Source organism: Magallana gigas, chromosome 6 (genome assembly GCF_963853765.1).
Source record: "Magallana gigas chromosome 6, xbMagGiga1.1, whole genome shotgun sequence".
Lineage (NCBI taxonomy): Eukaryota > Metazoa > Mollusca > Bivalvia > Ostreida > Ostreidae > Magallana > Magallana gigas.
Genome location: NC_088858.1, coordinates 9454765 through 9478921, shown reverse-complemented (window position 1 = coordinate 9478921; position 24157 = coordinate 9454765). Strand labels below are relative to the sequence as shown.

At 33.3% G+C, this 24157-nt stretch overlaps 1 protein-coding gene across 4 annotated transcripts; it reads right to left on the bottom strand.

The window, feature by feature from the left end:
* Window positions 1-704: 704 nt before the first annotated feature.
* Window positions 705-23422, bottom strand: LOC105334568 (dual oxidase 2). 4 transcript variants are annotated; one of them, XM_066086684.1, is made up of 32 exons: window positions 23269-23422; window positions 20539-20640; window positions 20022-20183; window positions 19291-19475; window positions 17544-17769; window positions 17243-17406; window positions 16900-16996; window positions 16667-16793; window positions 16401-16518; window positions 16188-16281; window positions 15855-16009; window positions 15026-15204; window positions 14000-14115; window positions 13116-13304; window positions 12786-12896; window positions 12449-12657; window positions 11971-12156; window positions 9182-9404; window positions 8803-8896; window positions 8314-8495; window positions 8030-8105; window positions 7768-7782; window positions 7250-7270; window positions 6148-6329; window positions 5403-5633; window positions 5050-5143; window positions 4591-4922; window positions 4139-4374; window positions 3446-3604; window positions 3146-3301; window positions 2859-2987; window positions 705-2722 (listed from the first exon to the last, which is right to left on the bottom strand). In XM_066086684.1, the coding sequence occupies exons 1-32, from the start codon at window positions 23327-23329 to the stop codon at window positions 2597-2599; spliced, it is 4737 nt and encodes a 1578-aa protein (XP_065942756.1). In that variant the 5' UTR covers window positions 23330-23422; the 3' UTR covers window positions 705-2596. The 4 variants fall into 4 exon arrangements, with proteins under 4 accessions (XP_065942756.1, XP_065942758.1, XP_065942757.1 ...); XM_066086686.1 differs by lacking the exon at window positions 7250-7270; XM_066086685.1 differs by lacking the exon at window positions 7768-7782.
* Between the last annotated feature and the right edge of the window lie 735 nt (window positions 23423-24157).

Sequence of the window (24157 nt, the reverse complement as noted above, 5' to 3'; positions counted from 1 at the left end):
ATGCATTAGGAATCTAGTGTTATCCATAATTTGTGATGCAAACTTTCTAATTACAAAAATATATTGGTATCGATGGGTTTTTAATAAATAATTTTACCAGTCTGAAATTATATAATCCAGGGGATGTTTCTTCATATCAAAATATTTAGATATATAAATATTATTTAAGTATTTTACGATTAAAACAATTTTTAATTCAGATCAAAAACTGTTCCAATTCCTTCTATCAAAAATGTGTTTTGATATAAAATAGTCATTTTCTGAAAATATTTGATATCGAAATATACTTGAAATAAGGTCTCTTGCTATCAGTTTGATATATATATATATATATATATATATATATATATATATATATATATATATATATATATAAACTTCTTTGGTAGTATACCGTTACTGTAAACCAACTATTATTCAGTTGTAGAATGGTTGAGATAATTACACGGGGGTTGGATGTGGCTTGGTCACGAAAAATAGTACTCGCGAACAAATATATCCCCATTAAAACGCAAAACAAAGTCCTCGTGAATAAATATTGGTTTACAATATTATTATACAATGTGGGGTTTTTTAATTCGATATGATATTCATATATCTTATGAATTTCCACAACAAGAAAGGTCACATGACGACTTGATGAATCTTTTGCCTTTAAAATCCACATATCATGTGCAAGCCAAGAAAGAATTATAAAACATGAATCAATACAAGGGCAATTTTATATTAAAAAATCATAATCCATGTAATATAATGCACTATATTAAGTAAATTTTGGTATCGATTAAATAATAATATTTTTTAACTTTTTACATGAGAAAAATATACATGATATGGATATACAATAACAGAAAATTCAACATCAATTGTGCAAAACTATAATTTAAAAAATATGTCAAAAGTATTTTATGAAAATATGAAGTTATGTATAGCTACTATTTTAACATCATAAAAAGAGACAGGACAGAATTCAATGAAGATCTCTAAAATAATGAGAGCAAATTACCAGTATGCTCATTTTCTACGTTTATAACTACTAAATATTTTTTTTAAATCAAAACATCGAAATATCATAAAACAAAGAAAATATTCATCATGTAGGTTTATCATATTTCATTTTTTTTCTTTGACCTATAGTTTGTTTAATCGATCAGAGCAACTAACAATGTATTGTTTGAAGAAAAAAGAATAAAGATTTAATTTAATAAATATACCGCTATAATGTTGATTCTGACATCGTTTTAAAAACTAAAAAGCAACAAAATATCAATATTGTCTTATGCCAAAATGAGATTGACAATGATGTGTGTAGTACTACGATTAATTGTTAATGTTATGCTTAGTCGAAATCCAATAATTCAAACAATCATTATACAAATATCACGTTTGTCATTATAAATTTTCATTTTTGTCGTTATAAATACATTGAGGTTTTATTTTCTGAGTTCATGTGAAAAAACATATAATGGAAATTGAAAGTCTTTGATTGTCCTAGAATAAAGTTTGTAGACATTGCAAATTCACTTGAAACAAATTACAACAAACAAAAACAAGTATAATATCCCCTCTGAATTCGAACATAAAAAAAACAATGTAAGTTGTACAAGAAGAGTACGTCAATTCAATTAAAAATGAAAACATCAACATTAAAGAAGTATACAAAGCGTCATCACCGGTTGTTAATTCTGGAGAAAACACACTAAATCCGTATTAACAAGAGCTTGAACTTTCGATGGGATGTTACTATCTACATGTAGGTTGATCATCAACACAAGCTGTCAAATGTAGACTTCTTTCTTCTAATTCTTCTATTTCGCTCATTAAATTAACAGACAGACAAAATTGGAAAGTTTAGTGTCTCCCAAGATCTGCTTTGTTGAGTGAAACTGACACTGTTTTAACTGAAATATACAGCCCTTGATAAAGTCAGACAACTGTCATTGCATTCATATCTATTAACCAATGACTATGGTAGACAGTTAACAACGAGTAGACCCCGTCTTCCTGAAATCGGAGTTTGTCACGTACTGCCCGAAGTCCAGGCTCTTGTTAGTTCGGCTCTGATTTTTTTTTTTAACTATTAAAATTTTACCTTTATATGTTTACAATGAAGAAACCAAATGTGCAAATAAACTTGTTCTTAAAATCAAATGTCTTAATAATTGAATCAAAGATTGTCAAAAATAATTTTTTTCTTCTTTTTTTTTGGTTGGTACTGCTTTAGTTTATCAAAAAGTAAATGAATATCATTGAATACAGAATTTTGTAAATTTGTAAAAGTAAAATATATAAAAAGATTGTAAACGTTGCTGAAAATGATACATTAAACAGAATAAAAAAAAGTTTAGTCTTATACACAGTATAATCCTTTAACACAATATTTAAATTACAAGTAGGTTACACTTGAACATAAAAACTACGTCAACCTAAACTAATCAATGGGTTATCATTTTCATAAACACTTACCAGGAACTTAGGTTAACCAGTCATATAATTTAAATTAGAAGAAGAAAAAAACCCTTTGCTGCTCACTCTCAACACCGACAAATATCATATTTGAAAAAAATTATTCAAAGTTGAATGGAACATTTGATGATTAGAAATTTTCAAAGTGATGCGAATAAGTTGGATATCCTTCATTTTTGTTAGCCTCTGCGCATGCTTTGTCGACGTTTAAGGTCATGGGTGGCGGACCACAACTGAAAACACCGATCTGTTTCGCCTAAGATAAAAGATGAAATGTTACATCACTCATACAAATCAATACACGCAAATATATAATATTTAAATGACGCATAAAATTCAAAGGCGGATTGATAATCAATTTGATTAACAACAAAATGACTTTTTTCACTAACCTCTGGGTGTTCAATGTGCAAGGATTCCAAAAATTCTTGAAACTGTGGCCTCCCGAAATGTGTGACTGCTTTGAGCCCCGTAAACAAACTTTTCCCAGCTATCTTTTGGAAATGGCGTTCGCAGATATACTAGAAAGTAAGATATTCAGAATAAACCGTGCATCACGAGGAAACAGCAAATGTAATGAAGGCTATTTATTTCAGATGGCGAGAGTCTATTATTATATATTGTAAGCATATATCAATTCGATAGGAGTTTTGATATGAATCATCAGATTGAACCCTACCAGCATTGTTGTTCTGAGGTCAAACTTTTGTTGGAACTGCGTGATAAATATGTGTACGGAGACCAGGTCTTTGATGTCTTTCTCCTCCACTTCCCTGATAATGTCGGTCAGCCATTCAAACTGCTTCTGAGTCCGAGTCACCCACAGGAAATACACCTACAATCATATTGATTTGGCATACAGCTTTACAAAGAAGGTTCTTGTTTCATAATAATAATAATGTGCATTAGCAATTCATTTTCTTTTCAAATAAGTGAGTAAATTCAATGTCTGTGCAGTTCTATCGAGTATTTTTCATACTTTCTGACAAGGAAATCTGATTGGTTGTGTGGTTTTGTAGACGATGTCTTTCAATATGGATGCAAAGGGGGTGACTCCAATACCTCCTCCCACAAGAACCGCAACAGGGAATTTGTACCAATCTTGATGGCCCTCCCCGAATGGACCATCTACATAAACCTAAATGTAACGAGAAATGTATTGTTCAAATCTGTTTACTAATCTTTTAAGCAGCAAATGGGAGGTTCGAACCTTGTTCTCCAGTATTTAAATGTTTCTACTTTTCATGACGGCATGTACTTTTATTTACCAATTTGTAATATAATCAAATGTGAGAAACTTTGAAGAGTGTTAATTGTTTTTAAAAATTTCATAAAATCAATATTTGAGCGTTGGTGATTTTGTAGAAATTATTAATTATATATCAGAGTTTATACGGCATCCTAGTAAAATTTAAAGCCTTGTCGGTCAAATACAGGCAAATATCCGGTATTTCTTTAGCAAAGAAAAGCGGTTTTAAATTGCCAAATCTTTAATTGAATAGAGAAATTATAAAAGCAGGAATTAATCATTCAATTTATCATCCAGACAGAGATTAAGTGTATATCCTGGTCATTTTCAAGTGAAGTTTAAATACTGTGCTTCATCTTTAACCTTATTCGAAAATCTGAGTTCCATACAACTTAAATGTCTTAATTAAAGAATTAGAATAACCTTTGGTGGAGTCCAGCTTTCTGAATCAACATTATTGGCGTCATACGTCTTTCTTAAGTTTGTGGTCCACGGACCTACAGCTCGAATATGGAGGCTGAGGTAGTCCTCGTGGGGTGATGACGTCAGTGTGAATGGGTGGTACTCACTTTTACCGAGAGCGGCGCAAGAGATCCTTACCCACTGACCGGATTTATACTCAAAGTTTATTGGACGCTTGAACTTAAGGGCTGTTACATCTGATAAAGAGTTTAAATGAATATAAATGAATGATTTGTCTTTAAATTTATTTTCATTTATTGGTATTCTGGCATAAAAGGGGTAAATTTCAATTACCAGATGGAAAGTTTTTGCACCATAGAAAATTCAACTCCGTTATCACAACTATTTTGCACAAAATAAAATTATCATATGAATATTCTATTATTTTATAGTGATGATCATTATCTGTTTACCTGAGGGTAGCAAATCCGCAGAAATAACGTCGATTTCCACTTGATTTCTGCTCAAACTAATGAACTTATCCACAATAAATATAAATAATGGGCCGTAAAAATAGTTCTGGAACAGTGGTGGTTGGACTAATCTTCCAGTTCCATGCATCACCATAAAGATGTACAGTAAAATGTAAAAGCTGTGTGTGACCCAGAAGGCATTGAATAGGTTTCTCCTGGCGTATGGGGTCGCAAACACGTACATGACTATGACGATCAGGGTCAGAATAATGCCCGTTAGGCCGGTTATCGTTCCGAACGCCCAGTACTGGAACGAAGCTAGGACATCCGTACTGTGTAAAACGAAAGGCAAATTTTGAGAAAACATTGCTGTTCATATCTCCCTATCTCGGGAAAATCGAAAAATAAATTTCTACATCAATTTTAACGTTGTATATAATTAATATAAGAAACACATACGCTCTGAAATATTCCCGGAAGATGCAGTTCAGATCTGATGACGCTTGAGTACTGATGTGATACAAGTTGATTCCATGACCAACACAGTGAACGACTGATAAAAAAATAGGTGAGAGCTAATGAGATCGTCATACATGTATCACTGTTACAAAGATATAATGGTGTCATGTCAGCTATCATGTTGATTTCAGTCTTGGTGTCAATATTTTAAATATTTATTATAATATCTACCGAACACCCCGTGTGTACATTCAATTATTAGGTGCAAGACTTCTTGAAAATTAAATACTTGTTTCCGCCTAAGTGGCTGTGAGTATTTTTATGATAATATCGGGGCTTCAGTAGTTAAGTACCTGTAAACAGCAGGGCAATGATAGCTATAATTTTGTGCATGGCATGCGCAGAATCAAAGGGAATGAAGCGATGAAGGAAGGTCTCTCTGAGGAACGTAATGGTGTTCCTGCTCATGGTGACCAGCAGGCTGGCGTAGGTAAACATCATGACACTGGCGGCGCCACGGGTCACCGTCACACCATAACCCGCGATCCTCCTCAAACCGGCATGCTCTCTTTCAAACGAGTAATCTGAAAGGATGACGTCATACTGAATGTATACTCATAGACTACACCAGTGGTGTCCCTGAGAGGAGGATGCAATATAGCGTCCGTGCTCTGAAACTTCAGCTTTGAACCTTTAGACATTTTCTTTAAAAAGCAAGACGGTGATTTCGTATGTCAGAGGTCAAGATCAGTAAAGGGTCAAACTCAGATTAAGGGCCAAATTTACTTTCTTGCTCGGTACAAAGTGTTACATACATATTCAACACATCTCTTAATATATATATATATATATATATATATATATATATATATATATATATATATATATATATATATATATATATATATATATATATATACTTTAAGTACTGTCACTGCAAACAGCAAAAATTTGCAAGTACATAAACAACTTCGAATTCCTTTAATAATACACGTTTGTACTTTTGCGACGGAAATGCGATTTCTATTCATGACTAATATTGATCATTTGTTACTTTAAAATTATAAGCAATTTATTACTGTATAGACATGTACTTACAAAATGCCCTCTCTAAAAATATCCCGATAGTAACCAGAATGTACAGAGATAGCCAGAATATCTGAAGTCGATAGTTTTCTATTTTTCTCGTGATCTCGTATAACTTCTGTCCCGCCGGTGATGGTGGTAATTCCGTTGACTTTGCTTTGACCTTGATTTTTGTATTCTTTCTCTGCAGGCCACTGCAAATCAAAGCTTAAAATTATCATAATGTATTGGGGGTTTTTTTCTTTACATCTTTTATTGTTTCGCTGTTACCTCTTTTAGAGTATACAGAAAACCTCGGCGAATGACATTTGCCAAAATGCAAAAATGATTGAGAGTATATATTTTAAGCAAGAGAGGGGAGCCATCTTGTCAGAATTGAAGTCTTTTGATAAATACACGTAAAAGAAAATAAGCAAAAGAAAAAATGAATTTAAAAAAATGAATTTAAAAAATAAAAGATGTATATACTTAAGAAAGAAAAAAAACTTTAAAAAATGGCAATGATGACAATGAGACAAAAAACATTCCACAATATGATAATAAATCATTGATTTTATGCATCGTTGTGGAAATCAAAATAAAGCAACTCGTAGAAAAATAATTGTCAGTTTAAAGCAATGTGAATCAGTTGCTGATTAATGTTTTAATCCCGATTTTCTTTTCTAAATTAAAGAAAATGGATTATTTTATCAACTCTTGGTAATAATAAGTTGTATAGGAAACGAAATGTATTAAGAAACTAGTTATAAAGTAATTTAAATAATTTAAATAATTTAATCTTGTTCCAAAAATTGATTAGATAAATAATTCATATACAATTGCATACAAATCTTTCTTAGTATAAAATTGAACGATTTGTTTAAATTCTAAATATCTAGAAATTCTTATGCTAGCAAAGTTTTCGCAGCAAAATATCTTTACCCCCATCCCCAAGATAAAACTCATATTGCTTTAAAACCAACGCATGGAGTTCAAGTGTTCCTTGGGATCTTTTCATAATAATCCAAAACTGCCAGAAAACACAGGCGCGTAGAATTAAATATCAATGCACAGTAAAAAGAAAAAGTAATGGCTGTTGGTCGAACAAATCTCAAACCAAGTCAAGTCACTTTACCTATCATCTCGGTTTTTAAACCTAAAAATAATATACATATTAAACATATGTAACCAAAATCCAATGAACACCATGTACTAGCTTACATGAACATCTACTAACTGCACAAGGAAGTGAAAGTGAACACACTGTTACGCGGTAGTTTCAGAGTCTTAACAATGTTGTGCATGATAAACTGAACTTGTCAATATCAAATACTTGTATATTGATAACATGTTTTAGATCGTTTCATAGAAAGATAATCCCCTGAAGAATGCAACGATAATTAAATTACAATTATCTATCTCCAAAGAAAAAATGTCTGTTATAAACGTTTGAAAAAAAAAGTAAAAGAGATTTCACAATTTGTATTTTTACCTGTTTATACTATACTACAAAAATGTGAAAGAAAGTAAGAAAAATGGCTAATACTGGAATATCTATGAAGGATAAAAGTGCAGCAATGTATACAATGGTATTATATGGTGCTGAATATTATTTCTGGAACGGTACTCTGTAAAGGAATGACTTTAATTTACCTTTCATGATCCATGCTGTAATTTTTATTTTTGCGATTTTAAAATGTTTGAAAATGATCAATAAATATAAGTATCTATTAAAATTCGAAAGTCTGTAGATTACATTCCAACGAAAACTATTCGTTCTGCAATTGGCATGGTACAGTTTAGGTTACTGAACATCACGCTGTTATTTTTCATGAACCAATTTTGTTTTCATGTTTTCCTCGACATTGTGTAAAAAACATATTTTATAAAAAATAAGGATGCTAAATGATCGTACTTGTAACTCTCAAGAAACGTTGTTCTTTTCTTTGCCATGACAGACTGTCCGCCCTGCTTTCCGTCTGAGCCTAGAGCTAAAGTAAAAAGGGACGGATCAAACTTTATTTTACCGAGTATCACTGTTTTCATTTTTAGAGCTTTGCTAATCTGGAGCTTAATATTTTCAATGTGTGCAAAATATCACTTGCAAGTGTTTTAAATATATTGTGCCAAACAGAAGGTCATTTTTATGATATATTAAGTACAATTACTAAAGGACGGTTTAACGTAAAGTTTCTTTACCCTCTATGCCAAGTGTTGCTTTCTTCAATGTACTCTCATATTCATCAGAGGCGAAAATCTTTGCAAAGGATTCAAAATCAATATCAGCATTTTGGGGCAACCCGGCTGTTTTATACATCGTATTCATCAAAGCTTGCATGTCAGTGTTAGAGATGGACGAGTCGGAGAGATCCAACATAGAGCTACAAGAAAATATAAACAATATTTAACAATTCTCAATTACTGCGGAATCATTACAATTCGTGGCTTTTTTGTGGTATTTGTGGGTAGTCCTCTCCCACGAATTAACATCCTCAACGAAAACAAATTCAGAGAGGGTTATTTTTCTTACTGAAACTGAAAACCGACGCATTCACGAAATTACATCCCCACGAATAAGTTAAAAAAAAACAAAATCCACGAAATTTGGTCACAGCGAAATTAAATGATTCCAAGCATGCAAGGAACTATTTCTCACAAAAGGTAGAATGATCACTGTGTCCTACTTACTGAATCATGCGAGCGAATTCTTTACTTGACAGCTTCCCTTGTCTCCTTACATCGTACATATTAAAAATCAGCCTTGCCTTGTCCTCGGCATCCCCTTGGAAGTTAAAACATTAACTGTAGCATAATCATTTTATTACGTTCCTATTTATCAATATCACGAGCTTTATGTATCACATGTAAAGGTAAAACGTGGATTAGGTGACAGTTTTTCTCAACATTTAATATGAACAATGGGCAAAAACAATAATTAGAAATTTCTCTGGAATCTTTTATCTAATACAGGTACTAGCTTTTTTTAAAGTCCAAGAACAAGTATTATATATTAGAAATGTATACTTCATTTTGTAATTTACAATATTTGCAACAATATTCTGGTTACCTGAAGCCAAAACAACAAACATGTCAAGGAATTCCTGGAACTCCACGAATCCACTATTGTTCTTATCGACCATCATAAACATGTTACGAACAAATATAGAATTGGGCTTTAACCCAAGGGCGTCGGCGAATTCTGTTCTAGTAAGCTTTATTTTGATAATTCTATTTAAATCATCACCGCTCATGTTCTCAATCTGAAGCTGTCCAGGTTGTCTTTTGAAAGCCTGAAATCAATATTTGTAGAGCCTTATATACATGTATACATGAAAATAAAATATAATTATATGAGGTAATAATTTTGTTCAGAGCGTGATCAAATCTAACTAGAGGTACTGTGAGCAAGCTCACAATTGATACCCCCCGCTAAGAAAAAAATCATAACGCGTGTATTTTTGCTCTTATAGAAAATATTGGATGAGTCTATTTCACTGTCCATTTTCTATAAATAACAACTGCTCTATTTTTTAAAACTGTTAATGCTAATAGGAGTAAACAAACCAATTTATATCATTTAATTCCATTTTATTTTAAGTTAACTGTTAATGCATGAGGACATTTGCATCCTTCCGTTAACAACCATGACTCGAATCAAACGAAATCCACATGTCAAGCAGCCATTTGATATTTAAACATTTTGAATTATAAGTATACTGAGCCCGATTTTTTCCGAATTTTTTTTCCACACATTTTTTTTCCCCAAAAAAATAATTTCATCGAAGCAGGCCATTTTCAGAGAGACGGGGATGAGAATCTAAAAATAATTTTATGTGGCCTGAAAAGAGCAAGCTTTGTGTCAAATTTTAGCTTATAATTTTTCCATTAATACGAGACATGACACAGACAGAATTTAGCATTTTTGAAACAATGACCTTGAACTTCCTTAATTGACCTTGGGTCAAGGTCATGACACACCCTTTGGTTATAAGCAATATTTGTGTGAAGTAAGAATATTAAATGCTTCTCAATAAGGAAAATATGGACCGGACACAAATTTTGCACTTTTCTGCCAGTCACCTTGACCTTGTACAAATGACCTTGGGTTAATATCATGACACACTCCTAGGTCATAAGCAATCTTTGTGTGAAGTAAGAATTTCCAAAGTTTCTCCCTAAGAAAGACATAAACCGGACAAGAATTTTGCATTTTTTCTGCCAGTGACCTTGACCTTATGACCTTGGGTCAAGGTCATGACACACCCTTAGGTCATAAGCAATATTTGTGTGAAGCAAGAACATTCAATGCTTCTCAATAAGAAAGATATGGACCAGACACGAGTTTTGCATTTTTTCTGCCAGTGACCTTGACCTTGGCCAAATGACCTTGGGTCAATATCATGACACACCCTAAGGTCATAAGCAATCTTTGTGTGAAGTAAGAACTTCCAATGTTTCTCCGTAAGAAAAATATGGACCGGACACGAATTTTGCATTTTTCTGCCAGTGACCTTGACCTTGTCCGAATGACCTTGGGTCATGGTCATGACACACCCTTAGGTCATAAGCAATCTTTGTGTGAAGTAAGAACTTCCAATGTTTCTCCATAAGAAAGATATGGACCGGACACGATTGCACAGACAGACGGACGGACAGACAGACAGACGGACAGATGGACAAGGTGATTCCTATATACCCCCCCCCCCGAAACTTTGTTTGCGGGGGGGGGGGGGGTATAATAAATCCCGATCACGCCCGGACCGAAATTATCACTTCATAATATTCAAAATGATTCCTTATTACTTGTAATTATATAATTTTATGCAATTTAATAACTATAAAAAAAATTAATGACAGAAAGGCCGAATCCAAGGAAAGCGAAACTTGGAAATTGAAGAAAAGGAACTTCCTTATATTGAACCCTTACATAACACACATGTAAACCTATTTTAAGACTGGCAGAATTTGCTCAAATTGATACATTGTATTACAGGGGGGAAGTTATTACATTGTTGTACTAAAATATATTATGATCATCGATTCAGCAATGTCTTTTTAAAAACAACAAGATATATGTGAGCCAATGTTTACTAGCAACACCTTGCTCTGATGTGAATATACAAAATAGGCAAAGTCAACATCTGAAAGGAGGTTGACCACCAATTGATACATGTACACAAATAGCATGCTTACAAGTGTAATGTTGTAAAATTTGAATTTACCGGGTGGCAGTAAATACAAAATTTACAACATGACAACAGTTGTCATGTTGTAAATTTTGTATTTACTGCCACCCGGTAAATTCAAAATTTACAACATAACACAAGAAAGAGTGTTTTAAAAATTAAAACATATGTATTTAATAAGTGAGAATTTTTGATGAAAATTTGTTTTAAAATTGACGCTAAAAATAAACAAAGTCTTCATTTAACAGGAAGTTGACATCCGATTAGTCCAAATATAGATCCCACAATATGGCATGCCCAACAAAAAGTGTGTTAAGATTTCTTACTCCTGCAATAAATAGTTGCTGGGAAATCTTTGAGAAAAAAATTATTGAAAAGGTTTAAGCTAAAAATAAGTGAAGTCGTCATTTAACAAAAAATTGACGTCCGATAAGTACACAAATTAGTCCTACAATATGGCATGCCTAAACAAAGAGTGTGTTAAAAATTCAAGCACATGCAATAAAAAGTGCGACAGAATTTTTTGTTACGACCAAACAAACAGAAGGACGGATAGACAGACACACAAGGATAAATCAGTCTACCCCCCCCCCCTTCTCCTTCTGAGCGGGGGGGGGGGGTATAAAAACAAGCAAAACGAAAACTAGATTTTTACATTAATCTCATATACCTGAAGGCAAATGACTCGGAAGAATTTATCTAGATATTTCTGGCGTTCTTCCTTGGTTTGAGCGTTATCATAAATCGATTTTTCCGTAAACTCGTGAATTTCCCGTTCAATTTGAAGATCGACTAGAAAGTTATCCACACTCTTCTTAAACTTTTCTCGTTCTTCTAAATCCAGAAACTTGAGTACCTGCCAAATCAATAATCCAAGTTCAATGTTAGATACTGGTTAACAATAAACATCATTTTGACCAAAAATAGAATAATTTTGTCATTATGATTTTATTAACTATTATTTTTAAACTTTTTTGACTTTACAATTCAATAAATATTCAAAACATTATGTATACTTTAACAATGATATACTCTATGTAATAAAATCAAATGACGTTACAATTCTAAAAATTTCCATAAAACGTGCCCATTACAGATGATTCAACCCTGAGTTTTACAAAAAATGTTTTTGTTCTCCTTTTTCTTACCAGGTCTATATCTCCCTGTACTCGGATAGCAATGATATTTTGAAGGCCGTCTGATGACAATCGGTAGTGCACTTTTTGTTTTACCGATCTCAAATCCAACATTCGTAAAGGTTTTCTGCGCATATCTTCAACGTGTATCTTTTTTCTGCTTCTGTCCAATTTCACTTTCACGTTGCGTTCGTCCGAATTAGGGCCCACCCATTCAACGGCTAAAAGAGTAAAAGATGCGAAAAAAATCAGTTATGTTCATTAGATAAAGGTTACAAACATATTAAGATTGTTAAATAATTCTGTAGTTAATATTGTTCTTTTTCCGTAACAAAATTGTACAATTTACCTGCAAAGACGTTTGGGTCGTCATTTGGTCGGTGAGGAGACCGTCTCTGACGACCCCGTTGCATTTGCTTGGCCCTGTATTTCGCCATACATATCATAATTCCCACAGTACCTGGAGTAAGTCAATTAACTAATGAACAGGTGAGATTTTTCACAGGAGTTTTCATACACCATCATATAAATCACAGATATTTTTTTCTTTACCCTCAATTTTGAAAAATAAAAATAAACAATTTATGAATTGTTCGAAGGGTAAAACTGTTAAGGTAGAACGATAAGGACTTGTGACTGTCAAATTACTTTTTCTGTACAAAAATGAATTGATGCCTACCAGGAACACAAAGTCCAAGTCCCAAAAAAGTCAAAATGTAGGCTGCTCCACTTCCGGTGAAGTAATCGTAGTGCTTTAGGGATGTGCAACTTTCGCTGAGGACTGTGACTGATTCACTATTGACGCTACATTTAACATCAGTCTGATTAGAGTTTAACTGACAAGGCTGTCTACACACATCACCTGGCTCTGTAATAATATGAAATGAAAATGCATCATCAGCTGGTAAATAGCAGAGTCCATACACGACACCTCAACAATTATTCTCCTTTTATCATACGAATGTGACTGGACTACTGGATCGGCAAAATTCAAAATGTTGCCCTTGGACTTCAGCCTTGGGCAAAATTCAAAATTTTAAAATGTTGCCCTTGGCCTTCAGCCTTGGGCAAAATTCAAAATGTTGTCCTTGGCCTTCGGTCTTGTGAAACATTTGCGTCGTCATGTCCATCAAATTATTTGTCGCTCTTGTACTCAGTCTATGATTGTTGGCAGTTGGCAGTGTATAAGGAATAAGGAATCATTCTTTGAGTATTATGAGGTGATAATTTCGGTCGGGTGTGATCAAATCCAATAAAGCCCGAAGGGCTTTATGATAGATTTGATCACACCCCGACCGAAATTATCATCTCATAATATTCAAAGAATGATTCCTTATTACTTATATTTATATAATTTTAAGCAATCGTACGATTATATATTAAAATATTAATAAGCAAACCGCGCTGGCGCCTCGATTTGGCGTCATTTGTATTATGGGTTATATAGTACAAAATCGATACGTAGTGTTATCACAGGCAAAGACACTGGAAAATGTAAATATATGGTAATAATCTGACCAGTGATGACAAAACTTTGGCACCATAGTGTTGAATTAAACTTACTGTGAATAAAGACATCCTCTTGGATTTCTCCTTCTCTCACGTCTGTGACTTTCAGAATGATGGACCTTAGTGTCACTTTACGTATTTCTTCAATCTCTTCATCAGTGAAATTATATCTTCAGAAAAGACAAACCACCAATGCAATCATAATCAAATACTATTATTTAACACACAGAACAATCAGCCTTTTGAAAATATTTTCATTAACATGTTTTCTTATTTGAAATTACTGAAGAACAAAATCCTTCACTTCTATATATCAACTTTTTATTAATTGTCCGATGCATTAATACATGTACACACCATGAAAACATGCTTGTATTCAAATTTTTAAAAATGATCTGACTCTCTCAAATAAATTCAAGTGCTTTCAATTGCATTAAAGAAATTTAAGAAGTTGATTTGCATTGTTATTTTAATTATTGGTATCAAACAGAAGGGCCATTCTTATGAATTATTTTCATGTTTACATCTACCGAGTATGATTCCCTCTATTTCTTACGGAAACTTATTGTTGATTCAAAACTCTTCAAAAATTTTCAGGACTAAAATCTACAGGCCCCGTTTATCGATTAATCGAAACCTACAGCGACTTAAGAAAAATCACAGACTGCACGAAATAACCACGATGATGTAAGACGCAAATTCCCATAGGAGATGATTTGGCCGTTTCTTTAGCTAACGTACTGATGTACATCAACAGTAATTACGTTAATTTAACTTACTTTTTACAATCAATTTATTAATTTGTTAAATGAAAGATGTAAATATAAATAAAATAAAATGCGTTCTTTGATGATTCATGCGGGTGTTATGAAGATAGCGATCATTGCAGAAAAAAAACTTACATAACTTGCTAACGCGGGTTTTGTATTTTTATGCAACATCGCCACCTTCATACCCCGCATGAATCACTAAAGAAAGCATTTTATTGTTTAAAAGAATAAAAGAAAACCTTTTGGTTTTTCTTCTTACTTTATAGTCTTTGAACACATGTTGAAGCAAGAAGTTCTTAAATAAAATTACCCATTTCCCTTGTTTTCAAACCAAAACCGGTCACCATGACGGATACGCATGAACTGGTCTAGAAGAATCTTTTGGAACAAGGGTCCCGGTCCGCTGTCCGTCGTTTCCAGCAGACCCCCCACGAAGAGGTCAAGTTTTGAAGAATCATTCTGATAGAGGTTGACCAGCTTTTCGGGTTCCTTTAAACGTAAAAATTGTCTAACCCGTTAAATACAATTGAAATGTTCAATTCACAGTGAATCATCATCAAATATATAGGACGTTTTGATACTTTATGAAAAATTGCAAATTCGGTTTAAACCGCTCTCCACAACAAGGCTAAAGTCTGTCCCAAGTTATTGCTTCCATCACTTTTTGATGATTTTTATTAAAAATACACATACCTGTGAAAGAAATACAGTTGAAATCGATAAAAGGGAATATATCCAAGATATCTTCATTGAACAATTATCATTTTTCACTCATTAAAGTTCACAGGAATGAAAACAAATTTCTTACGGAGATTTATAAAGCAATTTTTCAACGTTATCATCCGGGCTTAATAATGGCTGCTAAATGCAAAATCCCCGTAGATTTTCTAATTTTGGCTGTGTATTGAAACCTGAAGCGTTTCAAAACAGATCATCTGGACATTTTTTATATTAGTGGATGAAAGTAGTTCGAGCATAAAGGTATTTATGATTATCGAAATATTAAGCAAAAAGTGGTGGAAGCAAAAACTCGGGACAGAGTACAATATGATACATGTAGTACATAACTGTATGAGTGCATTTGGAAGACTATTAGTACTAAATGATTAATAGTTATATAGGTTGAATAATAATTTTACTGTAAGATGTCTTGTCACATGTTCCCAGGGCAAAGGACCCAATTCGAACGCCTTCCTAATGGAGTTGTAATCTGTCAATCCGTGTTCTCGCGCACGTTGGATATTGATAGCAACGAGATCCCGCCGTGAGAACTCCAATGGACCAAACAGGTGCTCTGAATTGAAACAGAAAGAAACAACACCTATTGAAAACCTGTCATTCAAACTTCAAGGTACATTGTAGTCAATGCTTTTGATACAGTATTATACCCAAATGTTAAAGTAAAAGGGTGGTATAAATATTCACATACTGTAACAAAATACAACAGAAAGCCCCCCCCCCCCCCCTATTACCTCTTAAGTCAGGAACGACAATATTATCTTCTTTTTCAGCTAAGGTAGAGGACATCCCACGAATGATGTCATCCATCGTTGAATCCACCGGTTCCTATTAAATTTAAAACAATAGAAATAAAGATACGTAGGGGCTGTATAAAAAGCCTGTGGATTACACCATCTTGATTTTTTTTTCATTTAAAACAAATAGGATTTATTTGAAAACCTTACTCTGCTATTCCAGAAAGCATTACAGAGTCTAATTGGTCGATAAGAAGGGCCGTGTGGCTGGTTTGGCATTCCCAAAGTGTGATTTCTCCAATTGCAATTCGTTGAATTTCCAGGTCCCCTACAATATGAATACGCAAGTCAAGTTAAGTTTTTTCTAAAGTATCTTTACTGGGGATTTACAATATGCCATCGAATTTTGTAATGTCATTCTTTTAATTTGATAAAAAAAAAAGTTCTTTTAAATATTCACCATAATTACAACAAACCTGAGCCATAGACCAGGTGTGACAAGCGTGTGACCGAACCGCATAGCTGCTGTTTGAAATTCTTGAGAAATTCCCGGATGTATTTCAGAATCATAACCATTGAAAGCACAGAGTTTGCCTGTACATGCTGTAAAATTATAATTCATATATTGTGAAAATTACAAGTTAGAAAAAAACAGAACGCTATTTCATATTTCAAAAGTAAATTGAAGCTGGTAAAAAAAAATTGATACCTTCATCCGGATCCCGAATATATTTTGGAATTTCAAAGAAAGTGGTCTCATTTTTTATCTCTAGCCATCTTGGTAACCAATCGTACATTACAATTTTCTAAATACCATAAACACAATGACAAATGTGTGATAAAAATATATTTAAATATATAAATAAAAAAAATATAAAAGATGTTTATAAAGAAAATATGGTTACGGAAGTAAAACAGATTAATTTGTTCGACAGATGCTATAACAGTAATGTAAATTTAAATTATTGACGCTGTGTAACCACAGGCGCTTGAGGAAAGGACCCTGCCCCCCTACCCCGATCCTGCCCTCAAGGACCTGTGAGTGTAAGAACCTGGTGGTGGGCAATGACCCTCCTTCTGGCCTCCTCAAACAGGCGCTCATCGTCGTCTCCGTATTTATCTCTTAGACTTTTCGCAATAAAATTGTGCCAGCGAAAAAATATTACTCCAAACGTAAGTAAGAAGGGGTTTTCAAATCCTCTCGGGTTTCCAAGTCCTACAAATATCAGTAAACTTTAAGTGTCTATGACAAGAACTAGTCATACCAGGATCTGATGAAATAATTTTTATATCTAAATGTATTTATATATTTTATTTTATTAAGTTTTATTTAGATATACTAGATAAACGTACTGAAGAACCGATTGACGGGTTTTAAATAATGATCAGCCGGTGGCGGAGGGTTGGCGAACGGAAGTCGGATGTCGTTATCTGCCGGAAACTGTTTTCTTGTGTGGTTATATGTACTGGGATCTCTGACCTTTAGGTAACCATGTTTAAACTCACGAATGGCGTCAGTCCAAGCTTTTCCGGGTCCATAAAACAATGTACCATCAATGAAGGGTGTTATTTCATTTAACTATATTAATGAAAAGAATTTTTTTGTTTTTATATTCAATCTTGCGTACTGGTATAACAACAAAGAAGTGGGCAATACTTTATATTTTGAGAATAAACAAGTTATTCTATTTAGTTATTTTGAGTAAAACTGGCGACTGCAATTTAAAAGGGCAAGACTAAGTTTAAGAATTTCCATTGAGATTTTTATCGATTGATCGTACCACAAAATGTGTGCATAGGGTAGATTCAGTTTAAATAAGTAAGTGCATTCAATGTCTTTTTATTAGATAAATATACAAGCAATGCTTTACAAAAAGTGTTGTACTTGGACATTGCTCTACAACAGAGTTTATGGAATCAATAAATTTTTACCATTGTTCATATGTACACTCCTATAATGAAATGATACTGTTCCTGTGAAATGTTCTTCAGTTTATACAGGGCGTATTGTAAATATTGAGATGTGTGCAGTTCTCAATAGTAAAGACCACATCAAACCAGAATGATTTTATGACTACAAAGCAATATCTATACAAAACAATTCAATGTTTCCTCAAGCCAGCGTTGACAATTTGGAACATCTCTTTAAATTTTTAGAATGTTCAATATACTCCATACGAACTTGGTAATTTTCATCCTTATCATAACAGAGAAAAGTTAAAATTTAAAATCAAGGAAAAATTCAGTAATTTTAGTTTACGAATAATTTATAAACTTCGACTGTAAATGAAAATGATCGTAAAAAGGTGTTAATAAGAAAGAAAAAACCAATTACTAACGAGTAGATGAAATGCCAATTAAATAGCTACTAGTATATATGTGTAACACTTTGGCAGGCTTTACACATGTACGCGAGAGGGGAAAAAGTAGACATTCATTTAAAATGTTAGTTACAAAACTCTTCCTCCAAGTTCCGAGTAATTGGTTTTTTTTTTAAATTGTATGTTATTATAATACAATGTACAGCAAATTGTTAGACATAGAATTTTAACGATACCTTCAAGAAATAAGATATTTTTTTCATGGTTAACTGTTCTTTTTTTTTTAAATGCGTCATATCGGTATACCTAAAACATGCTACCAACTCCTGTGTACACGTTCATTGACATATACTTCCTGATTCAAAAATAGCACTGCCTGTCAATTAAAAGATATAGGGTTTCGTGTTAACATATGTTTACATGAGATATTTTATTTACTGTACTAATCTCTCTCGAGAAATAATAAGAGAATGTTTGTTTTAAAAATTTAAACCTTTTAAAATATTATCCCCTCACGAGATATTCTTTCACTGGCTTTGAGGGGGCGGTAGATTTTTCTATATCCAGGCTACGTGATTAATTTTTTTTTAAATCATTATATGTATATACTTATTGCTCGTATATGTCATGATACAAATAAGGTTTATAAGTGCACACATACGTAGGTAAAAATGTTGCTTTCTTTCAATATTCTTGTAAGTTTCGTCCTTTTTATATCACGTGACTGTAAATGGAGATATTGTATTATGGGTGCGAGTCATGCATGGATCATTACGTACCTGTTGTCTGGGGTTTCCAGCCGTTTGGCCCGTTCTTTGGTTGAACCTTGATCTTTGTAGTGGCATTTGAAGGTTATCCAGATTATCAGGATTAAACGGGTGGTTTTTAGGAACAGGGATGTTAAAAAACTCTCTTGGACATCCTGGTCTCTGGACGTCTAAGATTTCTTCCACAACTTGCTGTCCTATAATCAGTTATTGGGTTTAATTTTAGAAATATTTCTGGGACGATTAGATCATTCTTTTTTTTCAACTCTACATCTTACCAAGTGTATAAGATACTTTTAAAAATATCGTACTTGATTAAAACAAAAACACTTCAAATTTTACTCTATATCAATACCATTTTCATACAAAAACTTATAATGCGATAAATAATTTTGATACGTGAACATGTAACATTTTCCAGAATCGAATTATTTTTTCTTCTTCATTTCACCCTTATCTTTATTAATTTCTTCAACACATGATTTTCAAGTTATTTTGTTTTCCTCCCACAGAACTCTGTTGGAAATGCGCAAAGTTTGATAGAGAGAAAATGACTCTGGGTCGAACATAATACTATTAGCAGGTGTCCACTGCTTGTTATAAAAATAGTCTTTAATATATAAGGTCTATGGCAACGCACTTGGGGGAAAAAATACGCAGTCTGAAATTTTTCCAATTAGAAAAATAAAAATCGCAGTTCGTAGTTTTCCAAATTGATTTGTAAGAAAGGTCAAATGTCTTACCAAAGTACACCAGCATGGCCGTCCTGTTTCTGGCCGATCCGAGGCCACTTTTTCCCTTGTGGGCGATCTCGCTGATAGTGAATGGGTTAGGTCGGTCCTGACCCGCGGGCTCGTACACGCCATCTTGATAGGCGGGGGGCGACTTGCGAATCAAAATGTCATCTAAATAGAGAGTTGGCGTGTAATATCGAATGTTCACTTCCAGATACGTGATTGGCTTGTTTAATATTTATCGCCGACTTAATTAAATACATATCTTTGAGTTCTTCAACCCCAACCCAATTCTATTTTTTTTTTTTCGTTTATAGAAAATTTATGTTATCTTCACTTAATGTGTAATTTGTCCATATAAGTGAACAAAATTTGTCAGTAAATGCTTAACACTTATGTACATGCATAAACTTCATGTATAATAGAAAACGTTGTACATATTGAGATATACATGTAGCATGCAAAATATGTACATGTATGTAGTTCTGGGGGACCATATTGCTACACAGAAGTAGATGTAACTAACCGACTGCTCCCCAGTCTGGGTGGTTCAGATTGTTAAAGAATCCATCCTGAGGGACAGGCTCAATAAGCTTCTCTTCTTCCTTTGCCTGTGAATATACAGGATCTGCAAAACAGATACACACGTTGCGTAATGTAATGTGATTATACTTGTAATTATCTTTCAGTAAGTGTGATATGAAACCCACTGTGTAAGTGGCAACAGTATGAAGAGTGTTAAACGTAGCAGTTCTTAGAACTTCTTCATTTTTTCATTACAGTGAAAAAAATAATTCCCTGTTTAGTAAGTTAATGAGGAAGATAAATGCACCAGAATAATCATGGCTATCATTTGGTGCGCTTGGGTTGATAAAATCAAAATCCGTCCCGTGTCAATAGTTTATCTTAAACCAGGAAAAAAAATCCGTTATCTTTTAAATGCTGATGTTACTTCGTACACACTCCCTCTCAATATGCCCATTTCTAATGTTGATAATCTCCTAAAATTATACATGAACATACTCCTAATCAACCATTTTGCTGGTAACTGAACACTTTAATATGAATTAAAACAGTTTTAATCTTAAATCAAAAGTGCAATTGCTCATAGTTTATTATTTTTGAAGCCTTAAGTATTACAAGAATATTGTGAATAAAAAAAATAATAGAAAAATGATTTGAAGAAAATTTGAAATGTACGCATTATCATTCAAAACATTGCATACAAATTTTGACCCATTTCGCTCCATGTCCAAGCATTGATTCTTGTCTAGGCCTAACCGAAGGGACATTTCTACAGAGTACTTAACATGTGAAAGCTCTTCAGTTCATTGTGGTTTGTGTTTATGTGTTCATTGTCTGTAGAAAGAAAACACATATCCATGCGAAATATATAGTGGGCTAAAGAAAAGGAAGTTTGGCTAAGGCCTTATAGCTACTCTTGCTCCACCGCGATAGAACTAGATGTGCATTGGTACTGGTACAGGTTATCTTGTGCTAAGAATAGTACGTTTATGTACAATAGCAAAAACAGAATATCAAGAGTATTGCCACAAAGTGGAAATCTGAATCCGGATGCTTAATTTGGACCAAGGCCTCAAAATTAAAAGGGAACTAGTAAATGTTACTGAGATGTTAATGTAAATGAGTATTCTAAGCCTTGTGAACCGTAAACTTTTAAACGAGGACTGTATCTTTGGCGGTTATGATTGAATTTTTTCATTTTCTTTTTTCTTCATGCATACTTTCCAAAACAAGAACATACTATAAACTTTTTTTTAAAAATCTAAAAATAAGAACTGATCTTCAAAACATCATACAATGTATCTAGAAGAAAAAAACCTCCCCGAAATATAACAAAAGGAATCGTGTTCATAGAAGTGTGCTGCGAGTTATTTATGGTTTAATGATCACTATGAGGGTTACCATGACAAGGCGTACTTTGAGATGTTTATGAATTAAAGTTTACTTTTCAGTCTATGGCGTGTAAAGGGTGTACACAAGACCAGGAAGTTTGGCTACATGACTGGCGATATCTAGATTTCTTACCAAGGCGGTACTGGTTTTATTACGCACAGGGGAGAGTCATTTAAACTTCTAGATATATCTCAAAACACACAGAGAGAGAGAGAGAGAGAGATAGAGAGAGAGAGAGAGAGAGAGAGAGAGAGAGAGAGAGAGAGAGAGAGAGAGAGAGAGAGATTTTCCACATTTTTTCTCTAATTCGAGTTTTCCCTTATTTTTATTTTCCTTATATGATTAGAAGATTTGGCCTAGGATTAAGATAATAACTGGTATCTGTATGATTTTTAGTGGACCCACTTTGATTTATTTTTAGAATTGATTCCGCATTCGCTGAGTGAATACAAGTATAACGAAGAGAGGTTCCTTCCTTTTACTACATGTACGTGTATAAAAAGATCAAGCTAACCAAAAAAAATTGATGCCTGTATATCTAACATCCGCATATACACATTTTGAAGTAAAAATAATCCAACAAAATGCTGGCATTGTTAATCATAAATAGAAAACTTTATCATCATAGGCACGTCTCAATAAGTTTATTGCTGTATCGTCATAATATCGATAGTCAGCCTACAAAGCGAAAGTTTAAACTCCAAAATACACGTAGGAAGTTAAAATCTTCTCATATAAGGGGACTTTCATGTTCGATGATAAATCAATGTGGTCAGGTATAGTCTTTTATAGAGTTGAGGGAAGGGTGCCTATATACAGAAAATGGTCTTTGAGTTAAGCATCTTTATCAGCAGGCTTATCTCTTCGAACCGTCGCTCGAAAATAATCTCCCCCGTGATAACAAGATTGTTTAAAATCTGTTCAGACATTTACGAACGTGAATCAGAACAGGTACGCCTCAATGAGTTCACCTCTGTAAAATGTGTACATACAAAACAACTAAACAGGTGATCAAATTGCAAGATTGCCTACTCTATGCACCGATATTCCTCGATTCTTTAAACAAAGCATGTAATCATTAACAGAATTACAAGCATAAATTTTAACATCAAGAAATGAAGATTTTCAATGCGTATACATATATTAGTAATAGTGAATTGTCATGTTTTCTCATTGGTAAAACAACTATCATCAAGTTAATCAGATCATGTAGTAATCTTGAAATCTTTAAAAAATATTTCTTAAAAAGGATATTAATGGTCTGAAACAATGGGAATTCGTGTAAATTTTATTCCAAAAAATATATAGACCTCCAATTAAAATTTTTAAAAAATCTTACCCAGAAATAAAAGCAGGATTCCTAGGAACAAATATCTTCTATGTCTATTCGAGCCATACATTGTGGCGTTTAAATTATAAATCTACACACATGTAAGTACACTTTGTTTATAAAGAATTTGAAACAAGGAAGTGAAATGAGTCACGTGATCTCTTCAGCAAGGTAATTCCATAGTGAGATTTAAACCTGCCAATTCTCTTTAATACACACAAGATAAAATATGCGCCTTCGCCAGAATAAATTTTACATATGAATTCAGAAAACATTCCTATTATTAGATCCGAACATTCGATAAAGTGAAAACGCTTGTGTACGTTTGATAAACCGTTCATAATCCATTGATTATCTTTTTAAAACAAATGCTATCTGGAAAAACACGTACTTCGATTGGTCATTTTGAGATAGAGATAAGGGAAGAGGCTTATGGTCCAGTCCATAGCAGGCACGCAGCATCGTTTTAGAATTAAGAAATCAATTATATACATGTATGTGTTAATTTAGAAAAAATGTATGTTTTAGAAAAAGTCAGCCCCTCCCGCTTCAATTTAAACATTTTTTTATCCAATATTATATATCTAATGGGGTAGGCAACTGTTACAGCCTATTCTAGTCCTAGTCCACCCCCTGGTTTCGTACATACATTGATATATTCCCGTTTTGCAAGTGGGAATATTAGTTATAGAAACTATTCTATAAAAAAGGTCATGATAGCAGTTTTGTTGATTACGATATATAAATCTCAAAATTTTTATTACATGAACTATATTCACCTTGTTTGAACGTCGCGCACGGTGTTGCTGTTAATTTCGGTAACGTAAAAAAACGTCAAAAACGTCATTTTTTACTCATAACGTAATGATACATTTCATTAACCACAACATACAAATAA

Excerpts from the sequence above, each read along its gene's own strand:
- LOC105334568 (XM_066086684.1), bottom strand. The coding sequence starts at position 23,329 with ATGTATGGCTCGAATAGACATAGAAGATATTTGTTCCTAGGAATCCTG. Across the intron at positions 12,658-12,785 it reads CGACCCAAACGTCTTTGCAG|CCGTTGAATGGGTGGGCCCT; the intron begins GTAAATTGTACA and ends TTACTCTTTTAG. Across the intron at positions 2,723-2,858 it reads TGCACATTGAACACCCAGAG|GCGAAACAGATCGGTGTTTT; the intron begins GTTAGTGAAAAA and ends CTTTTATCTTAG.